At 51.7% G+C, this 17571-nt stretch overlaps 7 protein-coding genes across 7 annotated transcripts; 5 read left to right on the top strand and 2 right to left on the bottom strand.

Moving 5' to 3' along the window:
* Window positions 1-749: 749 nt before the first annotated feature.
* Window positions 750-2705, bottom strand: N7498_002219 (major facilitator superfamily domain-containing protein; the record flags this gene model as incomplete). Its single annotated transcript, XM_058449281.1, has 5 exons — window positions 750-998; window positions 1077-2265; window positions 2320-2390; window positions 2446-2519; window positions 2648-2705. 5 exons carry the CDS (start codon window positions 2703-2705, stop codon window positions 750-752), a joined length of 1641 nt encoding a protein of 546 aa, XP_058311625.1.
* A 1206-nt stretch (window positions 2706-3911) lies between these two features.
* Window positions 3912-4675, top strand: N7498_002218 (carbon-nitrogen hydrolase family protein; the record flags this gene model as incomplete). Its single annotated transcript, XM_058449280.1, has 3 exons — window positions 3912-3953; window positions 4012-4584; window positions 4637-4675. The coding sequence occupies 3 exons, from the start codon at window positions 3912-3914 to the stop codon at window positions 4673-4675; spliced, it is 654 nt and encodes a 217-aa protein (XP_058311624.1).
* A 2262-nt stretch (window positions 4676-6937) lies between these two features.
* Window positions 6938-8359, top strand: N7498_002217 (mitochondrial 37S ribosomal protein bS1m; the record flags this gene model as incomplete). The annotated part of the gene is made up of 1 exon (XM_058449279.1): window positions 6938-8359. The coding sequence occupies one exon, from the start codon at window positions 6938-6940 to the stop codon at window positions 8357-8359; it is 1422 nt and encodes a 473-aa protein (XP_058311623.1).
* Window positions 8360-8752: 393 nt separating this feature from the next.
* N7498_002216 (40S ribosomal protein eS17) lies at window positions 8753-9298 on the top strand (the record flags this gene model as incomplete). Its single annotated transcript, XM_058449278.1, has 3 exons — window positions 8753-8903; window positions 8968-9161; window positions 9218-9298. The coding sequence occupies 3 exons, from the start codon at window positions 8753-8755 to the stop codon at window positions 9296-9298; spliced, it is 426 nt and encodes a 141-aa protein (XP_058311622.1).
* Window positions 9299-9754: 456 nt separating this feature from the next.
* Window positions 9755-10774, bottom strand: N7498_002215 (Rtr1/RPAP2 family protein phosphatase; the record flags this gene model as incomplete). The annotated part of the gene is made up of 1 exon (XM_058449277.1): window positions 9755-10774. The coding sequence occupies one exon, from the start codon at window positions 10772-10774 to the stop codon at window positions 9755-9757; it is 1020 nt and encodes a 339-aa protein (XP_058311621.1).
* Window positions 10775-11709: 935 nt separating this feature from the next.
* Window positions 11710-15397, top strand: N7498_002214 (SH3 domain protein; the record flags this gene model as incomplete). The annotated part of the gene is made up of 3 exons (XM_058449276.1): window positions 11710-13396; window positions 13457-13546; window positions 13599-15397. The coding sequence occupies 3 exons, from the start codon at window positions 11710-11712 to the stop codon at window positions 15395-15397; spliced, it is 3576 nt and encodes a 1191-aa protein (XP_058311620.1).
* Window positions 15398-15859: 462 nt separating this feature from the next.
* cwc25 (U2-type spliceosomal complex subunit CWC25) lies at window positions 15860-17284 on the top strand (the record flags this gene model as incomplete). Its single annotated transcript, XM_058449275.1, has 2 exons — window positions 15860-15885; window positions 15967-17284. 2 exons carry the CDS (start codon window positions 15860-15862, stop codon window positions 17282-17284), a joined length of 1344 nt encoding a protein of 447 aa, XP_058311619.1.
* Window positions 17285-17571: the final 287 nt, after the last annotated feature.

The following is a 17571-nucleotide window of genomic DNA, read 5'->3' as shown; positions in this document are numbered from 1 at the left end:
CCCTCTATTAGCCATTACATCCTTCAAGACCGTCGTATAACTCTACCCGCCCTCTCCTCTTTGTTCGCGCCCGCGATCGCGTCCTAGAACTAAAAGCGGTGAATAATGCGGTAAGGATTTTGTTAAAGCTAATCCTATTAGGGCATAGTGGCCCGACAAATCAGGCATGAGAGGTTGGTAGTATCAATCCTCTTTAAATATTTGCTCTTAGGACAGCGTATTATACGGGACCCTTAGGCATTTATCTCTCTTATCTATATACTACCACTTCCGACATTACTAAATGTATTATATTAAAATATAAGTGAATGTCTCGGATTTTATGAAAAGTTGGGCTCTTGTGAGCTGTAGGTTGGGGTCGGGCCCGGAGGGTTAAGCCCAAAGCTCATGCGGGTTTGGCCGTAGGCCCGGGGTCCAGGCCTAAACGTGGGCTTGGCGCAGTCTACTGGTATTTACAAATAGGCTCCTATATAGTTAACGAAACCCTAGCCTACTAGGATAAACTTCATCCCGCTTACCCCTATAGGATAGTTTCTACAAGAAAATAACGATTGTTGTTGTGAGTAGGACCTAGGTTTCCTTAATATACTTACACCAAGTTAAATATTAAAAATTAGGTTGACAACGAAATAGGTGTGGAAACTTATTAGTGAACTTCTAAGGGACGCGAAGCAAAGAAACCTGCATGCCAAGAAAACTGAGTATCAATTTGTAATTCTCCATATCATCGTGTTAAGAAATTTTTGGAGCTACGCTTTCCGCGAGTCAATTTGCTTCTTAGCAAAAAAGCGATACCTTTCTGCAAACTTCACCCGGAATTTTCGACCGAAGAAGACAAAAATCAAAAGTGCCAGTAAAATGGCACTGACAATAGCCGAAAACGAAATGTAGAATCCAGTTATTCCAGCCGATGTAATCCAAGGAGACAGAGCGAAGACGAAAATTGTAGAAATGACATTTCGAACGAAAGTGACTCCAACCATTGAGTCGGCAATAATCTGTATTGTTCCCGGAAAATTAATATCTCGCCAGAGAAATGACCAAGGAAACACATGCCGGAATGCACTCATACGTACCGCTGTATATGCATCCGTGAGGTAGGTCAAACTTATGCTGCAGGCTGGTGTCGTGCCAAATCCAACCAGACCCAACCCAACAGCCAGAATCGGCCAAGGTTGACCATTGTTCAATCCGATACCAAACATCAGGAGACCCGCAGGGACAAATGGGGCGAACATTAAAATGACCCATAACCGCATTTCTGGTTCATAAATCCCGTTATTTCGCTTGGAAAGGTAGATGATGAAATAATCGCTCAGTGGCCCACAAATGACCGCTGCCAAAGCTGTCCCGATAAATGCTGGAAGACCCATCAAGCCAATCCCAGCCGCGCTGAAGTTGTAAGGTGGGAGGGTCATCCAGTCTGAGTAAGTAGTGATCGTCACGGTAATACTGGCCGTCATGAACCCGTACATGAGCCCAACATAGCCCACCGCAGGGAAGTAAAACAGCATGAAAAGTGGCTCATACATATGTTTGGCTAGCTGTGAAAGTGAGCTGGGCGATGCGGACCAGAGTGCAAGCCTTTGCTTGTAGGTTTTTTTTGGGATCGAATGGTCAACGCTGATTGCAGTAAGCTGTCGTTCTGGTCCGGATATCCCGTTGAGCTTTTCCAAGTCAACTCCGTCAAAATGTATTGTGTTGGAGCCAGATTTGTCTTTGGATTCGGAGCCTCCGGACGGCCCATTATTCTCGACCGGAGTAGATGAGAATTTCGTTTCCTCATAGAAGAAAAGAAAACCGAGGAATGCAGCACCGAAGAAGACGGCCATCCACCACCAGACCCAACGCCAGCCTTCATAGATGGTGATGTAGCCGGCAGCGATAGGAGCAACCGACACCCCCATAGTCAACATCAGGAGGTAAATGCTGTTCATGAGCCCACGTTGATGAACAAAATAGACGTCTGCAATAGTCATCTGCACCATTGTCTCAGCTAGAGCAGCCACTAGATTGCTAAAGGCATTGATAAGCAGGAGGTCTGCTACTGTTTGCATTCTGGCGGTCCAAACACTCATCCCTAATTGAATCGCAGTGCTCATCAGGTATACTGGACGTCGGCCGTATTTCAGCGCAAAAGGAATTAGCAAAAGACCGCCAAGGGCAAGAGTACCACAGCCAATAGCATAGCTGTCATTTAATATCTCGTAACTGAAGCCCAATTGTCTGTTCATGGGGCCCCAAGTGACAGGGGCACAATCAATTCTGAAGCAAGGTTCCTATCAGTAAATCTCTTTGTGATCCGTCTATTTCACTTACAGTGCAAAAACCATGAATACGTAGAGAGAAACAAGACCGAAGTTGAGATGCTTGCGCCATGGCGACCAATTCTATTCGTTTTTAGAACTGACATAGGCATGTTTTGACAGTCCCAGACGTACTCACCAGTGGGTCATTTGGATCTCTGCTCGGCTGTGGTTGTAGAATAACCGCATCATCTGCACCTGGCTGTTGAAGAACTGTTGACCGATTAGAAAATTTCCTCAATTTGGAGCGGGCTATACCTGATCGACTGAAGATTTTGCAGGCTCATGAAACTATCAAGGTATAGAATTGGCCTTGGAAAGAGGGAGAGGAGAGATTTTACCTTCAAGTCGAACGGTACCCGGTGGCCACATAAGATCCGAATCCGAATTGGGTGCCATTTTTGACTTCTTGCTTGTTACTAGTTCCAAGATGATTGAAAATGAAGAAAAAACCCATGCATTTGACACGCCGTTCACAGTTATATTATCCTAAGCCAGATCGAAGCTATAGAGGTTTAGAGAAGAAGACGTAACAGCTATCTCAACCAACCACGCGACCGCGGCGGTTATAGAGTTGCCGCACAGACTTATAGGCAATACAAACCCCGCGCATGAAGGAGGGGGCGATCATAAGCTTCACACTAGGGCCAAGATTTTCCTTGAAAAACAAGATCGTCTTGAGTCTATCAAGAGTACCAGGAACGATAAGAACTGGTGAATAGAGTTCAGGCGTGGACCTTCCTAATTAGGAATTGTCTCGTACAATCTGCAATATTTGACTGGTGCTGAGGAGAATGGTAATAATGCCAACCGGTTAACCCCGTACTGATGGTCTTGGGTATGGTGGATCCCCCGAACAAACTCCTATACTGCCGATTTTAGGAACTTCCGCGAAAGGCGCCACCGGATAGGTTCCGTCCAATAGCCATGACAACGGCAATATAAGTGATACTCTGAATTTTCTTCCTACTAATCGAAAATCTGGATTTGAATGTCAGAAGTGATGCTGTAGAAAGACAAGTGAGCAGCGCACTTCTTCCACTAATGCGGCTTGTGCCGACCAGATACACTGCCAACGCTCTGATAGGCGGCTTCAACAGCCAAGCTTTGCCATCTCGTGGCAAGTTCACGATTATCTTGGCGGCTTCGCGCTCCGGGCGGTCCGGTTGTCCAGCCTAGCGGCATGTCGGAATTTCAAGCCAATCGTGGAATAAGACCGCTCAGCAATATGTATAGGTGGTCAAAGCTCACGCTCAGTTTCGAGGAGTCAATCCGGGCTAGTGGGGCCGAGCCGATTGGAAATCGGGTACTCCGTACAAGACTCAGGGTTGGCACTCAGACTGAGCGGGGAAGGACTAGCATGATTGGTGCGATAATTCGTCCAATCGAGATTTTCAGTTGAGCGCATTGTTGTATGAGACGATCGGAGCGCGGCTCTATTGGACCGGCAACGCTGACATGGCAATGATAATTAACTAGTTGAGAATCCCTTACACGGTTCGAAAATCGGAAGAGACTTGACTTCCACTCCTCGGGTCCTATTTGTGTTCAACCATTCAATACTAGCCTGAAGTTCGCACTGTGGCAACCTACGCCGAATCGATCATGACAATGCACAAGATCGCTGTTGTCCAAATGCACCCCAGGGTATGTGTCTCTCACTGTCCTAGATCAACCGCACGAAGTGCTTACTTACATTCAACAGCCTGGGGAGCTAGAACAAAACCATCTTCGCGCAGTATCCTTCATTCGAGAAGCTGCCACAGCCGGAGCAAACCTTGTCGTTCTTCCGGAATACCACCTGGGGGACTTCTATCCCGAAAATGAGAACTTCAGGAAGCAATGCGTCCATTATGAGAAATATTTGGATGCGTATTGCGCTTTGGCCAAAGAGTGTCATATTTGTGTTGTACCCGGGTCCTTTGCAGAGTTACATTGCAACGAGGAAACTCAAGAAGAGAGGCTCGTCAACTGTACCTATTTCATCGACCATGATGGTGCCATTCTTGGCAGATATGAAAAGAAGAATCTGTGGCATCCTGAAAGGCCAATTGTCACCGGTTCAATGCACGACGCTCACCCTTGTTTTGATACCCCACTAGGTAAGGTGGGGATGCTGATTTGCTGGGATCTGGCCTTTCCAGAAGCGTTCAAGGAGCTGATCGCTCAGGGTGCTAAGCTGATCATCATTCCTGCATTTTGGAGGTTGACGGACGCATACGATGTTGGAGTAAAGAGAAACCCTCTTTCTGAACGGGTGTTTATCGACGCCACGGTCGTGAGTCGGGCGTTTGAGAACACTTGCGCAGTTGTTTTCTGTAACGTTGCAGGCCCAGCTGAAGAAGGGTATATGGGTCACTCCCAAATAGCTATGCCATTCATGGGCTGTCTCGAAAAGTTTTCTACCCCGGAAGAGGGCATGAGAATCATTGAAGTGGATATGAGTATTGTTGAGGAAGCAGAATCTGTATATAAGATACGAGAGGATATGGGGAAACATAATTGGCCTTATCTTTATCGACATACCAGGCCTCTTCGAAGCTGAATGTATATAATAGCTAACCTATGGGGGTAATTTAGTGAGGCGCATTATATTCTACTCGGCTTTTTTAAAAAAGGGGGGTTTTCCCTAGGGGGCAGATTATAATTAGATTGAAAATTTCATTATATTTATGATGCTATCAGGATTTTAGGTAGACTTCGCCTAGACTGCGCCATAACCCGCGAATAGGTTCTGGAATCAAAACCTAACCTAACCCAACGCGGGCTTTGGGTTCTGCACCTAGAACCCAACCCAACCCTGAAGTTAGTCTACGTTGAACTCCGCTGGTCAATCAATAATCAAAGTTCAGTTAACCTGATGGAGCCTAACTAGTTGCGTCGAGGCTATATAGGCGCTTTGTCCAAACCGAAGGAGAACTTGGTATCCTAAACGCCGTGTCCGTAGAACCAGACCCTATATAAAGGAAGCCTGGCCTCTGATTGGCTAGTATAGTAAGGAATATAAATAGATGAATCTAACGCTCTTAATCCCGCGAATCCCGGAAGTCGATACCTTCGCCACGTAGCACAATCAAACTCGAAATTAGTCTCACCTTTCTATACCTCGTACAGTACGTCTCGAAACTGATGCCACAACCTGCGCTCTCTCAATTGTTCTTGGACCCCAATGCTAAGGTCCATTAGTCTATATTAGGACTAGATCCCGGAATATCAATATTCCTTGATCAGTATCAATACAGTGACTTTGTACCCTACATAATTATAATAAGTTACAGTACTCTGCCTTGTAATTTCATTGGCGATCTAATGCAACCTACTGTAGGAAACTTTGTTACCTGTCATAACCAGACGGCTGCCACCACCTCTACCCCTCATCGCCTAGATTTTAACTCATTCACTGAAAGTCTATCATTTGAGTCGCTTGTGTGTTTAATAAAGAAACCACTTTATCCCCAATATCAGATCCATTGTCAGTTGCATCAGGGGTGGCAGGGCTTCTCTCACTTGGTATCCAGGTCACGCAATGTCTCGTTGATTTCTATTCATCGTATAAAGACCGGGCTACGGATCTGGGCAACACCATTCGTAAACTGAAAAATCTTTGTGATACTCTTCAAGCCCTCCAATATACGCTACGGGATCATGAATCTTATTCAAACGGACAGGAAGTGGTCCATCAGATCGGAAAAGGAGTCCAGAACTGCCATGAAGCCATTGGAGAGTTGCAACATGAATGTGCAAAGTTCCAAGGCATCCAATCTACTAGGCGTCGCTTGCAATGCCCATTTCGCAGGAGTACTTTAGTGAAGCTGGAAGAAAACATTAGTGAGATACGCGACAATCTTTCCTTTGCACTGAGTGTGCTTCAACTCAGGGACCACAATGATCTGCAGGAAAGATTCTCAGATTTACGATCAACTCTTCAAAGTGTTGATACAAGCCGGGGTTTCACAAGCTCACAAGCTCACAAGTGGCTTACGGCTCCTGATACAACTGTTGATCACAATGCTGCATGCTCAAAGCGGCATACAAGAACAGGTCTCTGGTTCACCAGGGGTTCCCAGTTCACCAATTGGCTGAAGAGGGTCAACTCATTCCTTTGGTTCACTGGTTTTGCGGGATGCGGAAAAACGATATTGTGCTCGACCGCGATCCAGCATACGTTTCGAGAAAAGAAACAGATGGATAGAGTGGGAGTCGCATTTTTTTTACTTTTCTTTCGGTGACAGATCTAATCAATTCTATCTCGATTGACACATATCGTGTCATGAAATCAGTCTAGGAGAAATTAGGGGCAACGCCAGAGCTCAGACACTGCCACGGTCTACAGCTCATTATGAGGGATATCGTCGATCCCAAGAGTTCGAAGGTTCCACCAGCGGGAGAGGTGTTCAGGTCTGCCCTTGAAATAGTTGACTTCTTCCACTTGGTAGGAGGAAGGGGGGGGGGGTTGGTAGTATCAATCCTCTAATTAAAATGCCCTCCCGACGCTGTAAAGGACAAATCCGGGGTCGTGATAGGCCACCGCGTCTCTGGTCGCTGTTGTGCGCCGTATCGGCTTCGCCCGTCTCTTCGGCCAACTTTTCTTGCGCGGACCCCGTCCAGCTTTCCATCGACCATTGAACAAGATGGCGACCGCCAGGCTGTCGCCAACGGCGAATCTTCTGCGCAAGTCTCGTTTATTCGCACTCCCTCAGGCTTTGCAGCCTCCGCAGGACCCACCGTCATCCAAACCCGTGTTCGAATCCAACACTTCCACGCTCCCTCACCCCGTCCGCGCTTCGATCGTATCGCCGCAAAAGTCCCTAGCAAGGGGAGATTGGGGTTTAAAGAGGCCTTTACCTGCCAAGTCGACTTCGGAAAAGTCATCGAGACCCGTGGTCCGGTTACAGGCCCTGGATACTTACGAACATGTCACCGATTTCGAGTCCGCGGCCGATCACACCCTGACCTTGGAGAAGTTCCAGGAGCTGCATATGCCCATGTCGCTTCCCTCTAAAGTCAATTACGCGACAAGCATTGTTCCTAGGCACCAGAGTCCGTTCGAAACATACGTCGATAACACCGAAAGCAGCCAGGGCCTGGCAGAACCCGGTGCCAAACAGTATAGACAGACTGGTCCCTGGCTTGGCGGGTTGACCCAGGCAGAGTTCGTGGATTACCTGAATCAGGTGCGGCGCCAGAAGCCAGAACTGCTCGAGAAGTTGCGGGAGCGGTTCGAGGCCAAACGCTTTGCCGAGGCTCGGAAGCAGGCTCAGGACAATGGGGAGGATTTTGAAGCAATTGAGCCTGTCAAGGTCACCGACGAGGAGTTCAACACATATATCAAGACTCTTCGAGATGATCCGTTTGCTCTCGGTCCCGTTGTCTTCGAGTTGTTGGATCTTCCGTCGCCGCCCGCGGTCCCCAGCGAGCGGATTGGGCGCAAGTACTACCAATCCCCTGGAACCAAGCTGTCAGCGGCCGAATACGCTGTGACCGGCCCTCCGAAGACACATCCGTCTGCTGGTCTCTCCTACACACGATCTCACGCTTTGACATACAACCACCCTGAGCATGGACCACAGGCTTACCAGCGCCCCGTGGAGGCCCGCATCTTGCGGCCGAAGGGCCGCTTCAAGGGACGAGTTTCTAGGGCGATTGCCGGTATTGGTGGTATTGCTGTGGAAGACTTGAATGCCATGACCTTCATCGACCAAGGCACACCTCCCGGTCTGACATTCTTCGACGCGACCCTCCCTGGAGGTGCCAAGTACTGGGTTACTCCGATTCGAGCTGCTGTCGATGCTGTCGGCAGAATTGGCCTTTCGTCTTACCGTGCCAGTGCCACCGCCAAAGCACCCTACGGTATTCAGGACTTCAAGAAGCCGAGCATCACCAGCATCTCGGAAAATGCGCGACGGGACGCCAACCTCGTCCCCCGGTTGGATCGACCCCGACACAACCAAGCGCGTTTCAGACCTTCGCCCGATAATGTGCCCAGGTCGCCTGAGAAGTCTAAGGAGGACCTTGTCAATAGCCTCATGCAGGACTTGAATTCGTCGCGATAGAGAAAGGACTAGATGTCCTAAGTGATGGAATTTTTTGACAGAATTGTACGATTAGACCTAGGGCTTGTGTAAAGCTACTCTCATTACCCTTCTGCACATGTGATATAAGCCAATGCATCAATCTCATATTATTCAGCTGGAAAAGCAACCCCCGTTACAGGCTCTGTAGTGGTCTCATCAGTGAGCGTCGAAGATCCTAAGAAATTCTCAGGCCTCAGGCATCAATATGTCTATATTACGTAAGAATGCCCACGCTAAATCACGTGGTACCCTAGGGTTGAAGTAGGGCAAGGACCCGCACAGGGATAAGCGAGAGCAACCGCCCGACTCTTCCAAAACGGCATCGTTTTGGTTTCCCTCCCCGAACATCCGTCCAGCCAACAATCCGCCAAAATGGGTCGCGTCCGTACCAAGACCGTCAAGCGGTCCGCTAAGGTCATCATTGAGCGCTACTACCCCAAGTTGACCCTCGACTTCGAGACCAACAAGCGCATCTGCGATGAGATCGCCATCATTGCCTCCAAGCGTCTTCGCAACAAGATCGGTATGTGATTTTGAACATAATAAATTGGTTATTAGCATTTTATTCTAATATTCGATCATTCTAGCCGGTTACACTACCCACCTGATGAAGCGCATTCAGCGTGGCCCTGTCCGCGGTATCTCCTTCAAGCTCCAGGAGGAGGAGCGTGAGCGCAAGGATCAGTTCGTCCCTGAGGTCTCTGCTCTGGATGTCTCCCAGACCGAGTCCGGCCAGCTCGATGTCGACACCGACACCAAGGAGCTGCTCAAGTCCATGGGCGTAAGTTTGCTCTGTCTACAATCTTGACGAAATTTGATCTAACTCTCTTCTTCCAGTTCGACAACCTCAAGGTCAACGTCGTCGCTGTCAGCCAGCAGCAGCAGGCCGAGCGCCCCCGCCGCTTCGGTCCCCGCTAAAGTCAGCACCCTGGGTGGTTTGCCGGGAGAATACAAAAGTTCATTGATGGTCTTGGTCGACTCCTGGCGTTCCCTGACGATACTTCACCCGGGCTGGCTTTCTTCCCGGCTATTACGGTTTTAGCTAAAGAATGGAGGTTATCCATGGATGAGGAATGAAAAAAAATGATTCCCCTTGACAAAGGTGTCGCCGATTCTCCAACAGGGGATGACGCTTGATTGCCAACACTTGTCCTCGTGTGTTTGCCTGTGGGGCTTGATCCCCAGGTGCAACTACGTAGGAGTCCTTGAACACTGTTCGAAGAGACTCAGGGCCATTGAGGTTCGATCACTGCTACATTGGATGCCCCGCATCTTGCAGAGATGAAAGTCTCATGGTCATTCGTAGATTTTTATGTATCGTAGTCATTACATGCCTCCAGGGTATGCATTGTAAAACACCCGAAACGCCGCAAATTATGCTATGGCCTGGTCCATCTCAGATCTGATCAAGCAGATCTCCCTCATTTTTGGTGGACTGGACGAATCCTTGTCCAGCCGTTCCTGCGGCACATATCCTTCAATGGATCCTCCAGTGGCATCCTCTGGCCGCGGCTGCGGGGCACTGGCAGGAGAAAGCGAGCCATGTTCCTTCTCCTTGATATGAACACCGACGCGCCCGTGGCGGTGAACATGACTTGTATCACCGCGCTCCAGAGCGAGCTCCTGTGAGCGTTCGCTGTCCTGGATATCCAGGTTCCTCATACCGGCCGTCACATCGGCCCCGTCGAGATGAGAAGTCCGCACTGCAGCCTTCGAGCTCTCGGCCTTGGGTCTTCGTGATTTAGCGCGACCCTCCTCGAGTAATTGGATTTTCTTGGCCTGAGTGTCGTTCGCCCGTCTCTCCCACACTGGTTTTTCACCTAGTTGCACGCGGATGTAAAGAGCGCGCTCCGCGCACTGGTCAGAGCACCATTTCTCTATGTTATCGCTCGACACAATATCCATGCTGCGCCCTCGGCCACCGGGTCCACTTCCTTTGGCACCGTACTTGAATCGGAAAGATTGACCCCCCGCATAGCTGTCTTTGCGGTTCTTGCGCGAGCAGAGGCCATAGCCGCACAAGTCCTCGTTATTTCGCTCCGTAACGAGACTGTCGTAGTCGCTTGGTCGGAAAGGATAGAGTGCTGTTTTGAAGAGCTGTGCATCTTGTGGAGAGGGTGTAGCAGGGTCGGCGGACGGCGAGGATGGAAGCGCTAGAAGTTCGATGATGCGGTCAAGGATCATTTCCTCTGCATCTTTTTGTGCTTGGATCTGGTGCGCATGCTGAAGAGCGATTCCTAGGTGATGCGCGGTGGCGCGAGGGCGACCTTCAAGGTACTTGTCTTGTTCTTCCTGGGTCGGGAGCGAAGATGGCTGTTCGGCGCTGGCAGCGGCGTATGCAGCTTGGAGAGAAGTTTTAAGCGCGGGTTCAGGAGACCTCTGCTGCGTAGACATGTTTGTACGGGTTGGTATTTCAAATCCCTGACTGTACTTGCGTGTGGCAAGGTGTGGAAGAGGAGAGGAGAAGTAACTCGGAATTTTATGGTTCGCGATTTTCGGTCCCAAGCGGCGGAGGCAAAAAGCAAAGCCCCGGGGTTTGCTGGCGATGATGTCGCCAATAGGATTTGCAATACTTCACACCCGGTTATTTCTAATGTAGGTATTTTTGGGCAGGAGTTGGAAATGAGGCTTTGCTCTGGCCTGTTGACTTGTTTTAAAATTTATCCAAGGGCCATGCTAGTCACTTAGTGACCGTGCTAGTTCGGAATACGCGTTACAGGCTGCAGCTCGGTTCGGCTTATCGAAGGTTTACCCCCGCGTAGCTTACCTAGGGAGCTGTAGATATCCAAGGCAAGACACGTAAAAACCAGAAGAGACTTATTATGCTCATGTTTAATAAATCTACAATTGTAACAGCTTCTATGCGGTCCTACGTCTACCTTGGTTCCTCTTAGCCGCCGATCGTCCAGTGGAGCCTTTGTCTCCCTCATCCCGCCAAGTGACGACCACCTCACTACTTCTCTTCCACACTCCCGGCTCCCTCCCACATCTTGTGTCGCAATCAACGGCTGGTACCCTACTTACTTCGATCCTCAATCCCTGACCTCCGTTAGTGTGATCGTTCCTCCAGTTCCACCGTGAGTCCTTCCTGGCCCCTCCCTCCCCCTCATCTCCCCTAGGCATCACTCAACAACACTGTCGTCATCCCGAGCTGACCGACTTCGGTGTGACCAAGGTTTCCCTCCCACTTCCTATCAGTATACCACTGCATGCTGGAGGTATCAGATCTGGTGAATTGTCCTGTACAGTCCTAGCCTGATTGCCGTTACACACCTGAGCTTTAGCGTCTTTACTCCCGTCCCTCCGAAATCTGGGGCCCGACTTGCCAGATGTCCAACCCGCCTTTCACGGTTAAATCGGTCTTCGAGTATGCTTCGGGCCATGATGATGATCTCAGTTTTCCAATCGGTCAAGTGTTAACCGTCACCGCTGTGGAGGATGCTGAATGGTACTACGGTGAATACACGGACGGCTCCGGGGACAAACAAGAGGGCATCTTCCCCAAGAACTTTGTCGAGCGCTATGAGCCTCCGGCTCCTCCGCGCCCGACGCGCCCTAGTAGGCCGAAGAAGGAAGCTGAACCGGCGCCGGTGGGATCCCCTGTGGCCGTGACCGAACCTCAACCCGAAGCGGACCCCGAGGTTGCGGAGCAGCGCGCCGGGGACGACCAGGAAATAGCTACTCCGCAGCCACCTCCACTTCAAATTCCACCTGTGGCTTCGAATCCTGCTATTGAATCCCCGACCTCGCCCCTGCAGCCTGCTCCAGCACCTGCTGCCGCTGCCGCTGTTGCCCCTCCCCCAATCAAGGCATCCTCGAAGCCCCCGCCCCCGGCCGTGGCGGAGAAACCATCCGGGTCGTCCTTTAAAGACCGCATTGCCGCTTTCAATAAGCCCGCTGCAACGCCACTTGCACCTTTGAAGCCCGGTGGCTCGCAGTCGAGTTCCTTCATCAAAAAGCAGTTTGTCGCTCCTCCTCCGAGCAAAGACTCGTTCGTTGCCCCTCCAAGGGATCCCGCCCCTAAGGTTTACAAGAGAGAGGAGGACCCCGCAGTAAAGGAGCAGCTTGCTCGTGAGCCACCGATTTCTGAGAGCCGGCCACCGCCACCCCCTCCACAACAAGAAACCACGGAGGAAGGCGCAGAGGATCAGCCCAAGCCTACCAGTCTTAAGGATAGGATTGCTCTTCTCCAGAAGCAGCAGTTGGAGCAGGCCCAGCGTCATGCTGAAGCTGCTCAGAAGAAGGAGAAGCCCAAGCCTCCAAGGAAATCACTTGACCAGCCCGCGGAACCCGCGGCCGAGGTGCCCGAAGATGAGTTACAGTCACCCGTTGAAGCGTCGGGATCTGTACGCGATCCAAGTGTCGACACTCTACGCGCAAAGGCGCCTCCGGCTCCCCCCGTCCCCTTCTCGCCGGCAGAAGAAATTACTAGTGATGCAAATGATGCCGATTATTCTGCTGCTGCGGACTCCGAAGACGCAGGAGAAACGTCTACTAGTAAGGATGAGGAGGAGGAGCCTATAGAACAGCCTTCGACCCACGCAGTTGAGTATAAGGGAGAAGAGGCCGACGAGGAAGACGAGGAGGAAGAGGAGATGGATCCCGAGACCCGACGCCGGATGGAGCTTCGTGACCGAATGGCCAAGATGAGTGGTGGCATGGGCATGATGGGCCTCTTTGGCCCGCCAGGTGGTATGCCGGGTATGTCTGCTCCTGCGGCCCGGAAGCCCAAGACTCCTGGCGAGTCAGAGAAGAGGCTTGGTGAGCCAGAGCCGACTTCACCAGGCCATGCTCCCCCTGTTCCAATGATTCCTTTGCCGGGAATGAACATCAACACTAAGCCCGTCCCTCCTCCCGGTGTGGAGCAAGAAGACGAGGAACCTCTGGCGACTCCTATCACCGAACAGCACACTTCTCGGGACGTGCCAGACGTCGAGGAGGTCGTCCATGATGGTGCGCCGCCTGCTCTTCCGCGTCGCTCTACTGATAGGCCACGTCCTGTTCCATCTACCCAAGGTGAGAAACCTGCTCATTAACCATTGATGACTTTTTCGACTGACATTCGAGATCGCTCAGCTCCTGCACCACCGCCTCCAGCGTCCCGACCTGTTCCGGCTCCCCCTGTGCCTGTCGAGCAGCCTACTTCACCTCTATCAGTCCCAGGAGGTAAATTGCATGCAGTTTTCTGTTGGAATAATTTGTTAATGAGCATAATTAGGTCGACCGGCCCCTCCACCGAGACCCTTAATGGGCGATGAATCCGATGATGAACTCTCCGTGCATGCAAGGAACTTGTCTTTGAGCCAGCCAGCAGGTGGACGACCGTCTATGCCTGCCCCTGCGCTTCCTGACCACATTGATGCCCGTCGTTCCTCGACATACGACTCTACGCCGCCCGTACCCACTCCGACCGCTGAAAAGAGAGCAAGCCGTCCACCTCCTCCGATTCCATCAAATCCCCCTGCACCACCGGCTCAGAGCCGCGCCGCACCCCCACCGCCTCCAGGCCAAATTCGCCGACGATCTACTGCGGATAGTCGTGGAAGCGCTATGTCTGCTCCCCGACAGGCTGGTGAGGATGTTGAAGGAGAGGTGACCGAGTACGATGGAGACTACGACACGGACATCGCGTCAGGGGCTAAGTTCAAGGACGCTTTGAGGGCCCATGAGCGTGATTCCAGCTTTGATGAGGGCACGATGACTGATGACCACTCGCTTCAGTCTCCACGAAGCCCTTTGGAACCCCGACAGCCTCCACCTGTCCCTTCTACCGCTCCTAGGGGAGCTCCGCCGCCGCCTCCAAGCCAGCCGCCTCGGAATGCTAGAGCATCCATGGACACACCTAGGGGTCCTCCTCCGCCCCCGCCAAACCAAGAGCCGTCTGGTGATGCGGATGATGAGGAGTACGACCCATTCAACTATGCCACCCCTCAGCATGGTCTGCCCACTCCCCCGCCTGTTCCCAGTGGACGCCCAGAGGCACCGCCTCCTCCACCTCCGCAGCCAGTGACTGAAGAATACGATGATCTGTATGACGCATCTCCGGTCCAAACTCAATCAGGCGAGAAGCCGCCTACATCACAGCATGAGAAGAAACCTTCTCTGGCACCACCACCTCCCCCGACTCAGGCCTCCGCTATGCCGTCCCCGTCTGCAAGTCGAAGCCAGCGAGCTTCCATGGACATGTTGAGAGGAGGTAGCGTTCGGCGCTCCATGGATGTTCCTCGTCCCTCTGTTGATCAGGGTTACATCGCTGCTGACGTTGATCTTGCGGAGACGACTCTTTGGTGGACGCAGGCCAACACTCCGCCGCCCGTCTTCCAGAATCGAAAGGATATTCTTTTCGAGGTTGAAGAGTCAACATCGTCGAAGCGAGGTGGCAAGACAACAGTGTCAAAGGACGTCTATGTTCTATTCATTGATTACTCTCAGACCGTTGTGACTGTGCAGTTTGATAGCAAGAACCCTGCGGATGCCTTACTAGAGCAGCGTCATGAACCTCCTCCGCTCCAGCTCCGTCAAGATCAGCTGGAGCAGGCCCACCTTCAGCTTGGAACTCGAATCTCCGACTCCGTGAACGCCATTCAAAACTCCACCGTCGCGGACGGCACTCCATTTGGGCTTGTCCAACATCTTCTGAACCCGCTCTCAAATGCGCTTCTCCCTGTTGGTACTCGGGCATATGGTGCTCTGGTTTACTCCAATCTGGCCAATGCATCTGTCTCTCAGAATGATGAGATCCGCGCCGGTGATATTGTGAGCTTCCGCAATGCCCGCTTCCAAGGCCACCGAGGTACTATGCACCAGAAGTATAGTGCTGAAGTAGGCAAGCCGGACCACGTTGGCGTTGTGGTTGACTGGGACGGCACCAAGAAGAAGATTCGCGCCTGGGAGCAAGGACGTGAGAGCAAAAAGGTGAAGATGGAGAGCTTCAAGCTGAATGACATGCGCAGTGGTGAATGCAAGGTCTGGCGAGTGATGCCTCGTAGCTGGGTTGGCTGGGGATCTTCCAAATAAAGGATTCCAAGCCCTACCAGCAGAGGCGATTTGGATGATTGTTCTTTTGTCTAGATTCGATGGGACTGTGCCTGCGAGAAGACCAACACTCCCTCCCCCCTATATTTCCCCCCTTTTCTTACGCCATCCTGCTTATGTGGTAATGAGAGAGCCGGATGGCCAGTTTTGATGGAGAATTGAGCGAGCGTGCACACCCTTTTGATTTCCTCGTGTCCCCGATAAATTCGGCATTATCAATGCCTCTTCAGCTCTGCTATGATTGTTTTTTTTATTTACCATTGCCTGTATCTATTTGGAATGTATCCATTTCCATGTCCCATATGAATGTGAGTAGTATATCAACCACGTGATCATATTGTATATTTGTGCCTCAGGTGTCGAGTGGCCATTTCCATATCGGGGCATCCACCTTCCTCTTCAACTTCTTCCCAAACCTCCGCAGCTCGTCTCGAAGCCGTCAAAATGGGTGGCGATTTGAACTTGAAGAAGTAAGTTTGATCCGAGAGCCTACGTTGGCTTTCGAAATTCCGACATCCCCGGGAGAACCTCAAATGCTAACGAGATCACAGATCATGGCACCCGGGGTTGATGCGCAACCAGGAGCGTGTATGGTCGGAGGAGAAGCGCGCCCTGGAAGAACGCAAGCGCATCGATCAACTGCGCCGTGAACGCGATGAAGAGCGCCAGATGCAAGAAATCCAGCGCCTCCACGAGGCCTCCGGCAAACCGAAGCAGCACAACCGAGTCGACTGGATGTACCAAGCACCTTCTAGCGCAACAGGCCAGTACTCGGAGGAGATGGAGGGATACCTGCTGGGCAAGCGCCGCATTGATGGAATTCTATTGAAGAACGATACCGACAACCAGAAGCTGGAGAAGGGCGCTGATCTTGCTGGCGCGAATGCGGTGGCGGCAGCTGCGGCGGGTCCATCTGTTGGATCTCAGCGTGATACCATGACGAAGGTCATGGCTGACCCCCTGTTTGAAGTCAAGAAGAGGGAGCAAGCTGCGTACGAGGCTATGGTTAAGGAGACTATGCGCCGGAAAGAGAGGGAGGAGAAGCGCGGTGCTCGCGATGGAGATCGGGATCGAGATTCAAAGCGCCGAAGATACAGTGATGATGCAGAGGATGAGCGTCGATCCCGCCACCATCGCTCTTCGCACCGTCATCGGTCTAGGTCTCCTGGACGTTCCCACCGTGGACATCGCAGTGAACGTGATCGCGATGATCGTGATCGCCGGGAAGACAGACGCCGTGAGGATGGCCGTGAGGATGGCCGTGATCGAAAAGACGAGGATACTCGATCTCGGCGAGACGACAGGGATCGGGATCGTGACCGGGGCCGCCGCGACGACCGGGAGAGAAGAAACTCTTATACCAACCGTCGAGATCGTCATGATAGGCGTGATCAAGACAATGACCGAACCCGATCTCCGCGTGCTTCTCCCCGACGACGTTCTCCATCTCCACGCCCTACAGAAGATCGCAGTGACCGCCGCGGTGAACAGGACAGCGGCCGTAACCAGGACAGTCGCCGCGATTATCCTAGACGAGACTACAGCAATGGCCGTCGTGCATCCGGCCGAGACCGTGGCCCACCGCCTCCCCACCCCGTAGTCAACAAGCCCGATCCCAAGGAACAGGAAGAAGAGCGCCGCCGCAAGCTGGCCGAGATGCAATCCAACGCCAACGATCTCGAGACAGATCGTCGCCAGCGCATTGCAGAGATCACGACAAAGGAAGAACAGCAGGCAGAGGCAGACAACAGAACACGTTCAGACCGTGGTCAATTCATGTCCCAGATCCACAAACGTGCACAAGAGGATACGCTGGATGAGCGCATCAAGCGCAGCCGCGGTGGGCTATCCAGGATGGAGGAGGATTGAGGCTCAGGCCTTAGCAGTTTTCATGTATCGACTACCTACATCTTTTAGCGATGATTCCCTAGTATTGTTCACTAGCACACAATGACATCAGGCTTATATTCACGGACATGCTCCCTATCGACATATGCAGGCAGCTAGAGCAACCAAAGTAAACTAGCCCTAACTCCGGATCCCAAAGGGTGCAAGACTGGTCGCCAGATCAACCCAAGCGTCATGTCCCGATTAGAAATGCGAATCCCTTTCCGCTCTCTACACCGTCGAAGATTGTAAATAGGAAGTGAAAAATG

This window comes from Penicillium cinerascens (assembly GCF_028974065.1).
Source record: "Penicillium cinerascens strain IBT 15544 chromosome Unknown contig_1_segment0_segment0, whole genome shotgun sequence".
Taxonomy (NCBI): Eukaryota; Fungi; Ascomycota; class Eurotiomycetes; order Eurotiales; family Aspergillaceae; genus Penicillium; species Penicillium cinerascens.
Note: the sequence above shows the minus strand (reverse complement) of the source record. Positions and strands in the feature narration are given on the sequence as shown.